At 44.8% G+C, this 12,461-nt stretch overlaps 1 protein-coding gene across 5 annotated transcripts in view; it reads right to left on the bottom strand.

Moving 5' to 3' along the window:
* The window catches only part of ANGEL1 (angel homolog 1), a 55,538-nt gene that overhangs the window by 39,934 nt on the left and 3,143 nt on the right, over positions 1-12,461 (bottom strand). For 4 of the 5 annotated variants that reach the window (XM_041129041.1, XM_030031324.2, XM_041129034.1 and 1 more), the window contains exons 3-10: positions 12,177-12,403; positions 11,518-11,587; positions 10,665-11,098; positions 9,844-9,970; positions 8,844-8,954; positions 7,997-8,066; positions 7,396-7,559; positions 5,777-5,941 (exon numbers count right to left, since the gene is read on the bottom strand). In XM_041129041.1, the coding sequence (XP_040984975.1) occupies positions 5,777-5,941; positions 7,396-7,559; positions 7,997-8,066; positions 8,844-8,954; positions 9,844-9,970; positions 10,665-11,098; positions 11,518-11,587; positions 12,177-12,403 (1,368 nt within the window). Of the gene's footprint in view, positions 1-5,776; positions 5,942-7,395; positions 7,560-7,996; positions 8,206-8,843; positions 8,955-9,843; positions 9,971-10,664; positions 11,099-11,517; positions 11,588-12,176; positions 12,404-12,461 lie in introns of those variants that run through there. The other variant, XM_030031353.2, reaches the window with a different exon arrangement.

The following is a 12,461-nucleotide window of genomic DNA, read 5'->3' as shown; positions in this document are numbered from 1 at the left end:
GGCTTTCCTGCTACTGATAGTTCGTGCAGTTTTAGGTTTTTAAGTCAGTTAGACATTATGCTACTTGGACCTTAGTGAAAAACCTTTATTGTGGAAAGGATACACAACTCAATGAAGCAGTAATTAAAAAAGAAAAAAAAAATTACAAAAAAGAAACCCAGACAGCTACTACGCTGAGAAGCCCAAGACTGCAAAACTTAAGGCTCTCACATGCCTAAAAGCATACAGAAATCCATTCATAAGACCGAGACTGAGCCTTAAGAGCACCATTCATGGAGACTGCAGGATTATGGAAGGCAAAGGCGTATGACATGCTGTGGAGAGCAGGCCATTACAGACTTCAGTTAACTCAGCTGAGTTGGCTTTCCTGGATTATATTTTTATTTTGGCAAAGAGTGACTGCCATCCTATCTCCAACCTCATTCTGGGGGAGGAAAGGAGAGGAATAGCATTAGCATAACTACTGCATTCATCTGCCCCCAGTTCAGAAATGGCTCCTAAAAGTGGCCAATAACTGAATAAACTTAAGACTGCTGTAGAAGGCTTTCCATCCAGAAAGAAAAGGCTAAAAAACTAAGTAACATTGCTAAGGCTTGAAGCCAAGTCTTTTTGGTGTATAAAAGGAAAGATTGGATGGAACAAACGCATCTTTTGTTGTAGCACATGCCAGCATCTAGCCTAGTCCTTCTCCCCATTTGCCACCTCAGCACCTTGAAAGCTGCTGTGTTTGTCTAACCAAAGTTACGAAAAATTTTCCAGCTCTACTATACAGCATTCCTGTTCCCTTAGAGCACAAGAATGTGCGGTCTAGATCTGAAATAAAATAAATTTAAAAATAAATAAAAGGAAAAAGAGCTTCAAGACTAGAATGACATTTTCAGTGGAAGTTAGAGGATAACTTGCCTTGACAGGGGAAGCCAAACTTGAACACCTGACAAAAGGAAGGAGCTTGAGGCATGCCAGCTCTTAAATCAGTCATCTTGATTATCATTATAGCAGGTGAGTTCTCTACAGAAACTCAGTATCATACTTTGAAACACGATGCAGTACATTCAATGGCAGTGATCATGCAGCTTGCACATTTCAGTGTGACAGCACTAAGGAAAGCACTACAGGCCAGGCAGCTACAGTCTGGTAAGGAACAGGTCATAGCCAGCAATTCAATTAATTTGCACAACAGGAAACCTACTGAAAGGAGATGGTATCCCACTAAGGCTTGTGTGCTCCTCCTTTAGATGAGCCACCAAAGGCTTCATCTGCATTTGTATGAACCATGGATATGTCTGCAGGAGAAACTGCAGTGTAGCAACACCCTGCTTTGCAGACCGTTTGCCAACACCACTCTCAAATACCATTAGAGGCAGGACACAAACCTTGATCAGCTCTTAAAAGAGATTCCCTCTGAGATGCTGAACTGTTCTTAGAGCCTCTAAGAGACTGCTCAGAGAAGAGGAACTAAGGTCAAGTATATTTCAGAGTTCTGTGCTTCACAAAGCAGGTGGTATACATGGCACTAATGATAAATCTTAACCTTTTTTTTTTGTTTTATATAACAAGAGTTATTCCCATCTAAGTGTTTGTTTCAGAGCTCCCACCCCTCCCACTTAACTCTTCAGGGGTGAGGGAACCCACTATCTTATGGCTTGACACTATTTAAATGTTAAGTTTGTAATAAGACTTAGTCCTAAAGAATTCCACCCATAGCTTTTAACTGAAGAAATACAGCTGCAATAAAAAATAAACATCAGTAACTCAGAAAGATAACTGGATATTGCAGTCGTGGGAAAACAGCTGCTGCAGACATACCTCGTAAGGAAAAGGCATGGAGAAAGAAGACCTCAAGCAGCAGCCAAGTTTCATTTATTTAGAAAAGGAAAGAAACTAGAGCAATTATATTGTTTACCACTCCTCCCATCCCATGTAATTGGGAAAACTGATTATAAAGGGCATCTTCCTGAAGTGATGAACTTAAAACTCTGAGAAAGTGAAGGAAGTCCAACTGCTGTCTAAATAGTGTAACGAAATACAGCCTAGCAGCTGTGGTGCAATCTAAGCTGTTGTCTAGCAAAAATACTTCATCAAATACGTGTTTGCCTCTACAGCTACATGCTCCTGCTGCTTAGGATAATGGTAACAGGGTATGTATACACACTGCCAGTGGTCTCTGCCATCTCCTTCCCTAAGCACCAGTCTTCCTGAGCTCTATATCACTACTAAGATGATGTAGATGATCCTACCTCTATAATCCTACCTCTCCTTTCTGAGTATAGCAGATATTCCTGTGTTCCACTGCCATAACCATTTACAGACCCCTCTGTAATTCATCAGAAAGCTGTGCTAATGACAACTAGTCATGCGTTTAGGTCAGGAAACAGTGTTAAGAGCTACATCTGCAATCTTAGTTCTGCATCCTACCAAGACTTGCTTATTACCACTGCCTCTTATTATATTACTGTGTGCTATTCTTAAAGCATCACAGAACACATTATTTTCTCCCTACAACTACATACTAGTTACTATTTTACAGGTAGGGACTCCTTCCATCCACCCCGCCTCCAAACTTCTGCTATAGTCCCCCACAGCCAGAGGCATTCACACATCTCCAGTTCCATTTGATGTTAACTCCAAATTGCTCTAGAACACAGGTTTTCTTTCCTGAAACAGGCCAACTCTGTAGGGGTCTATACCAGAGCTTCAGGGACAGTGGTCAAAACAACCACAGCGATCAACTCTTCAACTCTGCCTCTGTGAATCTGTACACAGCCACTAGCAATGGTCCTGCATTTCTGCAATAGTTTCACCTATGAATGCCCAAGGAAGCGTGTGTGAGCCACAGCTTTGGGAGCTGCAGGTCCCTCTGAAGGAGCTTTCTAAACTTCAGAAAGAAGAATCAGAAGACTTGCAGGCATTGTCCTGGGGTTTTTCAGCACATGACTCCATATCCAGTGTTCTCCAACTTAACCATTTCAAGTTCATACCGTACTATTTCATGTATCAAAAGGGAAAGCAGTAGCTTGACCTGCAGAACATGAGATTTTCCAACAAAATGCAGCTGGAACCTTAAAACCTCTCTGAGAGATGCAAGTTACCCAAAAGAAAAGTCAAGTCTTTGGTTTAAATAAAATGGAAGAAGCACTTGTGATGTTGAAGCACAGCTCCTACGCCTCAGTTACATCACAGGACTAGCAGGGTGCTTCGGCCAGTGCAGGGGCAACCAGTTCATCTGATGGTGTACTGTGCACACCTTATGGGTCTCAATAGGTGGGGCAGGAGGGCTGCTTTCACACAAACACACACACACCCCTCATCAGTTGACCATCAGACCTAGCCAGCAATTACAACTGAAGCAGATAGCCAAAGTTCTAAGTGCCAACACTATGTGTCACAGTGTTCTATGGTTTGCTTTTGGTTGGTTGTTTTTAAATCTTCAGTGTCTTCCAAGTTTCCTATTACAATGTTACCAGCTGGTGGGAGTTATCTGCAACCAGGCTGCTTTCTGGCAACCTCTTTTCAAGCCTGGCAGAAAATAAAGCTCTCGGTTCACTGATTTCCCTTTCCTCCCCTCCCTTTACAAAAACAACCAACTAAAAAATCAGAATAAGAGTACTTGCAGAAATTAGTGCAACTGTCAGATAAACGGAGCCATAGAAATACACAGCTCTGCATCCCTCCCCACATACAAATGCCAGTGCCATGCCAGAACCATTACCTGTGAAACTACAGGCAAACAAAGCTGCGAACTTATTCACCTGCAGATTCCTGTTCACTTATACAGACTCCTACATGTTATCCCAACTGGGGTAGCAAAAGCCATCCACACATCACCAGGCAAATACCACACCATCTGGTAGGGACAAGAAGGGAATACGCAGTCCTTACACGATCATATGGGCACAGAACACAATCCCCACACACACCCCTCATTTCTGTACAGTTTACACAAGTGAGCTGTAAAAGATCACCAGTACTTGCTTTCTTTGGGAGGAGAGGAAGGGTTCCTGAATGCAAACCGTTTTCTAAGACAAGCCCGATGCCAAATAAACCACCTCTGGGATTTGGGGATGTGCTGGGATACAACAGCTAGGCCCACTTCTTCCCTCCCTTCAACCCTCACTACTAGTACCCTGTGTAGCTAATTTGTCCTCTCCTCTTTCACATCCCAGCCAGCAAAGCCTTGTTGAACAAGTCCTCAGAGGGTTCAGCTGCCAGGAGCACAAGGTGCTGCAGTTACTTTGTGTTTTTTTCTTAGATTAAAAAAATTTTATTTTTCAATAAAGAAAGGAACATTTAAAATATGAAAGCCCCCCAATATAACCCAAGAAGAGAGAACAGTATTTCAAGTCTCGTAACTTCCCACAAAAACCTGAGGTGGGACCAGATTTCCCTGCCTCATTTGTGAAGAGAAGATTGATACTGTTTCTGCCAATATTGCTCTCATCTCTCATGGAAAAACTGAGCACCAAATGTCAGGCTGAACTGGGGAATCTGCTCTAGGAACAGGTACAGTTCTACTGTTTTTGTACTGGCCAAGCCACTGCTGACAAAAGTACACTGATAGGACACCAAAGGTACACTGGCATCCAAGCGATTGACAATCTGGCTCCAAGTTACAGAGCCTTCCCCTCCCTCCCAACACCCGTCAAGAGACAGGAGTCAGTCCTACAGGTTCTACCTACCTAAACATGGCTGGCTCCAGAAGAAGGCAGCAGCACGAACTTCAGTCTGGCACAGGAGGATGCTACAGGTTGGCTATCTGACCCCTGGCAGGCTGAATGGAATAGGGAGGGCACAGACAAAGAGTACGGCAAGTGACAAATACCAGCTCTTCCATCTGATGGCTCTGCTGTCTCTTACATGCCTTCCATTTTCATCACTCTTTTGGGACCTCCCAGAGCTATAGCCTCCTGGGGTTGTCATGCCTAGCAGGACGATTTTTTCCACCTGATATTCACTGCGAGGATCATAAATCTTTTTCCTACAAGTGCCAAACTAGGTACCATTCTGAGACTGGTAGAAAGGAAGGGAGCCTTCCCCAAGGCCTCTAGGCTTTTGCTGCAGTTCTAGCGCTCCTGCGGGTAGCTCTGTAGAACCCCTGGCTCCATTCCTAGCAATTCCATTCCCTGGTCCATTAGTCACAGCAGGCAGCTTTTTGTAGAAACTGTTCAACTGCACAAAACCTTCTGCCAGGAAGACAGTCCTTACACATTATTAAGTGAAAGCCATTTCCAAGCAGTTAGCAGAGCCAACACTCTCAAAGGCAACATGGCGACTAGTCCTGGAAGGACCATACTTCATAAACTATCACTGAGAAATTAAAAGAACCATTGTTTTGGTGTGAAAGAATATTGATGTATACATCCCCTGCTCCTTGGTAGCAATTAACTAACCAGAAGTAGGCAGTGTTGCCCCTCTTTCCCACCTCCTTGAAGATCTCACACAGGGACAAATAAATATGTGAGTTATATTGATTCCCGCAGCACTAAAACATCTGCTAAACAAAGCAGTGGAACGAGGACCCCTTTTAGAGATGGTAATGCCTGAATACAACTGGAAGCCCACTGGGAACACAGCTCAGGTTTGCAGAGACCCACAAAATACCAATGCAAAAAGTGCTCCAACTCTCCCACCCCTGCTTTTTGTGAGCATATGAGGGAAGAAAGGGACTTTTAGGGCATGACAAAGAAAAGAGTTTTCTTGCAAGCAGGTTTTGCAACCCAGAGCCTCAACTGCTGTGTTCAGAACGGCTTTTCTTCAGGGAAAGGGAACCAACACTAACCCTCCTTGAGGCTGGAGATCTCCAAGCCAAAGCTAGCCAGCAGGCAGAGATGATCAGATGAACAAAAAGGATTTGGTAAGCCATTTGCCAGCAACAGCACATCTTCAGAGAGAAGGGAAAGGCGGCCAAGCAGCTTCAAAGCTCCATCCCGGTACAGCCTGCGACCTGACAAAGAAAATGGAAAGAAACATCAGCCAGAGACTGGTGCTGTAGATTAACTCCATACACTCACAAAGGGATGCTTGTCAATGCTTTCCTATTCTTTCCCTGATGAACACAGAGAGCCTGCACAAACACTGCATGCACCTTTGAGACTAGATGTGAAAGCAGTGAGCATCCTGTTTAATGAATACCACTGTTCAATGGTTTCATATACTTGCAGGCACAGTAATCAAGTATATACTAAATTCACCAAGCAGCTGCTTTCTTGGGAAGTTCCTTTCATGGTACTAAGTCCTAGCAATAGCTTCAGATTCTCCCTTGAGGAGGAATTCACCTCTTCATTCCTAACTTCCTCCCTGTCGTGGTTTAACCCCAGCCAGCAACTAAGCACCACGCAGCCGCTCACTCACTCCCCCCCACCCAGTGGGATGGGGGAGAAAATCGGGACAAAGAAGCAAAACCCACGGGTTGAGATAAGAACAGTTTAATAGAACAGAAAAGAAGAAACTAATAATGATAATGATAACACTAATAAAATGACAACAGCAATAATTAAAGGATTGGAATGTACAAATGATGCGCAGTGCAATTGCTCACCACGCGCCGACTGGCACCCAGCTAGTCCCTAAGCGGCGATTCCCCGCCCCCACTTCCCAGTTCCTATACTAGATGGGACATCACATGGTATGGAATACCCTGTTGGCCAGTTTGGGTCAGGTGCCCTGGCTGTGTCCTGTGCCAACTTCTTGTGCCCCTCCAACTTTCTCGCTGGCTGGGCTTGAGAAGCTGAAAAATCCTTGACTTTAGTCTAAACACTACTTAGCAACAACTGAAAACATCAGTGTTATCAACATTCTTCGCATACTGAACTCAAAACATAGCACTGTACCAGCTACTACAAAGACAGTTAACTCTATCCCAGTTAACTCTATCTCTAGGACACTCCCCAGAGTTGATTTTGACATGATCCAAACCAGCTCAGAGACAGTTCCTGGATGCGTTTACATGCTGTCTTTCATCAACATAACTCCTGTTTCAGGTAGCAGAGAGATGGTACCATTGTAAGGTAACCAGAGTCACCGCCTTCTAAGGCCAGTGTGTGGTCTCAGTCAGACCAGAAGTCCAAGCCTTGAACTTAGGACCCAGCACTGCCTGTTATCAGGAGCACAAATAAGATGCTTATACAAAAGAACAGAATCTATTTTGTTCTAGCTTCCTCAAAAGTCTACATGAACCTAAGCTAAGCAGCTTCAGTTTTTCCACAGCAAAGATAAACAGCGTCTTCTCATATCTGAGCAAATGTTGCTTCCACTTTGTGCATCATTTCAGTCAAAGTCACACCCTGTAGATCCACCCCAGCTCAACGAAATGCACCGCCCAACACCGAGCTGCATTCTAGCATGCCTCACAGCCCTCTCCCAACATCACAGGGGTAAGCCCCACACTGCCACACTCACCGCCCCTGCTCCCATTCTCCACGGGTTCTGCTGAGTAGAAGATATAATCAACAGTGGCTCCAAGCCCCATGGGCATCGTTGTGACCTCCGGGCGTCCCCTCTGTGGCAGGAAGTGGCTGTAGACAGAGGTCAGGTTGAGGCCATGCTGGATAATGCCTGAAGACCTGCACATGAACAGCCACCATTTACCAAGGAAGGAAAGAGAATGATGCAGTGTTCCATACTGCGGTCAGAGCTGAAGTTGGATGTTCCCTTGGTGATGTAACTGTCCAAACTATTTCTACTTTGGGAACACATAAAAGACAGTCTTTCAGAGTTATTCACTCCACTTACACCAAAGACAAAGTGGACTACGAACTTCCTTTGTCTCCAATACCCAGTCCTGTCTATACCCTTCACTCCCAACCTCATCAACACAATGCTGACAGAACAGCACCCAGCTGCTGGGACAACCCTGTGTGGATCTGGCTCTTCCAGACAGCCCTCCTTACTCTCTTCCACCCTCACCTCTATTTCTGTCTTTACTGCAGCCAGATTTACAGTGCTCAGGAAAACGAGACCAGGCTTGAAGAGTGGGGCCATTGAAGATGCACCAAATTACCTTGGGACAAATGGCTGGGGATCAGGGTCTTTCACCATGGCAGCAGGCTTGGGCCAGTGTGCAGGGCGGTCTGCAAAGGAGCAAAGAGATTCCAGCCAGACCTACATAGATCCTGGCACAGGCTGCTCATCCCAAGTCTGAGAAGCTTCTCCTGAGACCAAACGAAACTTTTTGCCCAAGAAGAGCAGATAGCGTCCAGTCACAGGCACCTTAAAGAAAAATATTCAGAGGAAACCCCAGCTCTAAGACTAACAGGAACATCCTGAGAGCAGATCAGTGCAAACAACTAAGAAGTCATATTCTGTCCTGCTAAGGACATGTCCTTAAAGCATTCATTATTATCAAAGCTCAGCATACTTCAACCTTTGCTCTCAAAGAAAGTTCATTTGCCTTAGCCTACAGCTTACTCAGAGGGTGTCTAGAAAGGCAGAACAGAAATGGAGAGAGCAGAATCAGCCATGCCACAAGGCACAGAGGTGAGGCAGTGTCTGCTGGGTACCAGCATCCAGAAACATGTATGTTGTGGCCATTGCGACATCACAGTCTTCAGGTTTGTTCTCCCCCTACCAAAAATCTTGAAGCAGAAAAAAAGAAATATAAATATATTTCACTTTATAAGAAACAGCCTCCAAAAGAGGCTGAATCTCAGTGCATCTCAAGGAATACAGTGTGTATGAGTGTGGTAAGACTGTACTCCTCTGACGTCTCATGGAACCCATTAGTAATCACACAGCCACAGAAGGCACCCTTCTGCCTTCCCCTTTTCTCACCAGGCATTACCTCCACATGATGTTTTCATCAAAATCGAGCTAGGAGAGTCACAAGCTGAAAAATCGCCCATCAATACCTGGTTTAGCATCTGTCACACCTTCCAAGAAGACCAGCTGCGGTGGTCGTTCACAGGCAACATCGCAAAAATGAAACTGGAGCAGGAAGTCCCGGCTGTACTTACGTCTGCCTGCAGAGAAAAATACAAGTTAAAAGAAGAAAATAACTGCAGCAAAGTCACATCTACAGGGAACATCTGCAAACTCTTTAGATCTTTAGACCTCTTAGACCTTTTTAGTTTGAGAGAGGTTTTTGTGCCCAAGCACTCTGATACCACGAGAATGGGGATCACTTAATAACCTAAAAGTAGAACAGAACAAACGTGTAAATGTAGAAGAACAGAGGACAGTTATTTCTATCCCTTTAACTAATGCAACAGCCGTGGTCAGCATCTTGATGAAACAAATTAAGGAATGTCCCCTCTGAGACACCATAAGTTCAAGGGACTTTTAAGCACATCAGTTAGTGTGCAACTCAAGGAAACATCTGCTGAAAAAGAAAAAACAGTTCTGGAGATCGGGTTGAATACAAGTTCCACATCCAAGATTCCAACAAAAGCTACTTAGTGTGGGCTCCTTCTTTTTTTTTAATTCTCTCTAAGGACAGTAGAGTACAGTCATGATTGTAACTGGGCTCTTAGGAATGATTTCCTAACAGTGGTGTGCAAAAACTGCCCAAAACCACTCCCACAAACACCTGCAGCTGAAAGCTGTGGCTGCTGAACATGGTTTACAACTGCACAAAACTGTAAGTCTGGGAATATTAGATATGTAAAGCAACGGTTACTGGTAGGGGACCATTCCGCTCCTGACTAGAGAAAGAAAACAGCAGAAATTGGGCTACAGCAATGGACTCTAGAAAAATTAAATTTAATTCATGTACCAAGGAAATGGATAGAAGAAGAGAATCTTTGCTGAGTGCCTCATGCAACACATGCCCAAGCTACTGAGAGAGACAGCAAGGCCCACAAACTGTCCATCCTCAGCAGACTCATGTTCTCAGCGGACACTGGAACTCACCTGATTTCTTTGGCTGGCACAGAGTGACATATTGGCAGTTGTCCGTTATACCCAGCAAGCTTGGCCACAGTGGGGCCAGCAGTTTCCGTGAATACAACTGCTGGGAAAATTCTTCCTGACCAGACACCTGCAAGGAGGCCAGAAACAGGAGAGGAAACATCAGCAACACAGAGCAGAACTTTTGCAAGCTATAGACAATGTACATATACACACTTGCCAAGAGCAAGACAGGAGAATGCCCTCACAGAAAGACATGAACTAAGCTATTCAGAATATGGCGCAGATATAATAAACCTTCAACTGTGGGTGACGGATACAGTTAGCTAAAAGTCACCTGACAAGATACTTTGCAGGCATCTATTATTGAACTGATGATTTAGCTTGAAAGCCAATGACATATTTGATCATGGATACACAGTAACAGGTAACCACAACAGACTCTAGTACAGGTACCTGTTTCAACCTGTTTTCAGATCAAACATCCACATAAAATTTCAGTAAGTCTTGATGGAATTGTACTCCCCTACACTTCCAGTCACCCAGGCACAAAAATCCCATAGCAAGGGAGAACCAGGACCTGAAATTAAGTGGTCTATTATCACTGGTCTGCCTCAAGAGAAACCAAAAGAGCAGTGGTGGAAACAACACGCACACATTCATCTGCTTCTTTCCCCAGCAGCGCTGGAGGCATTGGGGAAGACTCCTGAATAACTGAATTCGATATTTGGACTATTTCCTCACGAGAGAAAGAATGCAGCCATGCATTTCTCTAGCAGCATGCAATAAAGAGTTGCCCAATGCCAGTTCTGGCTGGCACCTACCTTCCAGGCTGGCATCCCATGGTAGGAAAGTTCACCGTTCCGGATGAATTTGTAGAGTGGAGAATCAGGTACAGAGTTCAGGTCTCCACACAAGATGACAGGATAGTAGCTGCCTTCAGTAGTTTTTGCAATCTTGTCAATCTCTGCTAAGAGCAAGGCCATCTGGGCCAGTTTGATATCTCCCCGCCGGGGATTGAACAATACATGAGTGTTGGCCACACACAACGGACTGACTGCCTTCAGATCTAGGCCCTCTGGGAGCAGAGGCTGTAGCAGCAGCACCAAGCCCACATTATCCCGATTGAGGATGTCCAGGCCAGGCCGGAAGTATTCTATGGGGCTGAGGCTGATCAGCTGGAACCTGCTGTGCTTATAGCACACTGCACAGCCATCCGTCTTCGTCCCAGTTCTCCGTTTATAGAAGCATGCAAAGCCTGAAAAGAAACCATCACCTATTAAAAGGTTTATCCAGTCACTACTTCAGTCTCCCCCCATCAGCTGGGGAGTTCAGCAAGTCTGTGTAGCAGAAGAGGTTCCTACTACACTTGGGTACAGCATTATACCCAATTCTGTTCCAATAATCAGTTTATCATTTATCATTGAGGCCATTTTCTCTCTTCTTGTCCTTCTAGGACCCTCTCAGTTTTGTTACTCTGATCTGTCAACTCTCTGAAAGATCAATTACAGAAGAAAGGGTAAAGGTCTAGGCAGACAGTTCAGAAGCAGGGCCAGCAGCCACCTGACAAACAGGAACAGCTCTCTCAAGGCCGAGTGCCTTGAGGACATTAAGCAGGAAGCACTGCTAGGCCAGTCCCATGAGCTGGAGGTATAGATGCACAAAAGCAGGACATACCCATCTCCTTGAATGTCGGTTCCAGCTGCTCCCAGTAATGGTTCTCTTGCACCTCCTGGAGACACAGAACCTGGAAGGAAGGCAGAGACCTCACTTGCTCCACCAGTATTTGCTAGTTACCTTGTTTGGGGGAAGAAAGAAAGCGGAAAAGTGCACTCACATACCAACCCTACAACCAGAAAGGTCATCACTGCAACTCTGTCCTGTACTTTCCAGATAGAGAGCAATAACCTTCTGGGTCACATTAGCTTATCATTCAGTTTTCCAGTGCCGAGACAGAAGATCCTTTATCACACAAAGAGGACTCAAGGAATAGCGAAAGTCTTCTATGCAGGCTTCCCCTCTTGTGCTGCCTTACAAACCTGGTCCTTTCCTCCCCAAATACACATTATCTCTTCTTCCTCTTCTACTGCTGTTTAAAGAAGTTAAGTCCTGCTATCAAAGTATGACTAGTTTCTACAGTAACACAACCAAAGCAAGACAGACACCAAAAAAACGTATGCACAAGGCCTCAGTGAGGAATCAGTGTTCAGTTATGAAGCAGGTAGTATCTTCCTAGGACTTCCCCTCTATTTTTTTGTTTTGTTTTGTTTTAATGCTGTTAGATCAAACAAGGAATTCAAATTCTGTTGACACTGACGTGGCTCAGTCATACTCACATCAGGATCCCAGTGCTGGATCTCCTGCAAAAGGTTTGGAAGGCGGTAGTTCCAGTTCAGGATGTCTGGATGGCAGTGTAGATACAGATCAAGGCCCTGTTCCACCAGGTCCTGGGCAAGGATGTTGTAAGACATGACTCGAAATTCAAAGAGAGGAGTGTTTCTCGAGACATGCTCTAGCACACAGGGTTGGACAGAAAGATCCTCCCAGTCTCTCCATAAAATCTCTATATGCAAGAGACAAAAAGCCAAGTTACAGCCATGCTGGCTATCCTGCTGATGCTT

The sequence above is a fragment of the Aquila chrysaetos genome, chromosome 2 (assembly GCF_900496995.4).
Source record: "Aquila chrysaetos chrysaetos chromosome 2, bAquChr1.4, whole genome shotgun sequence".
Lineage (NCBI taxonomy): Eukaryota > Metazoa > Chordata > Aves > Accipitriformes > Accipitridae > Aquila > Aquila chrysaetos.
This window is presented reverse-complemented; position numbering and strand designations above follow the sequence as displayed.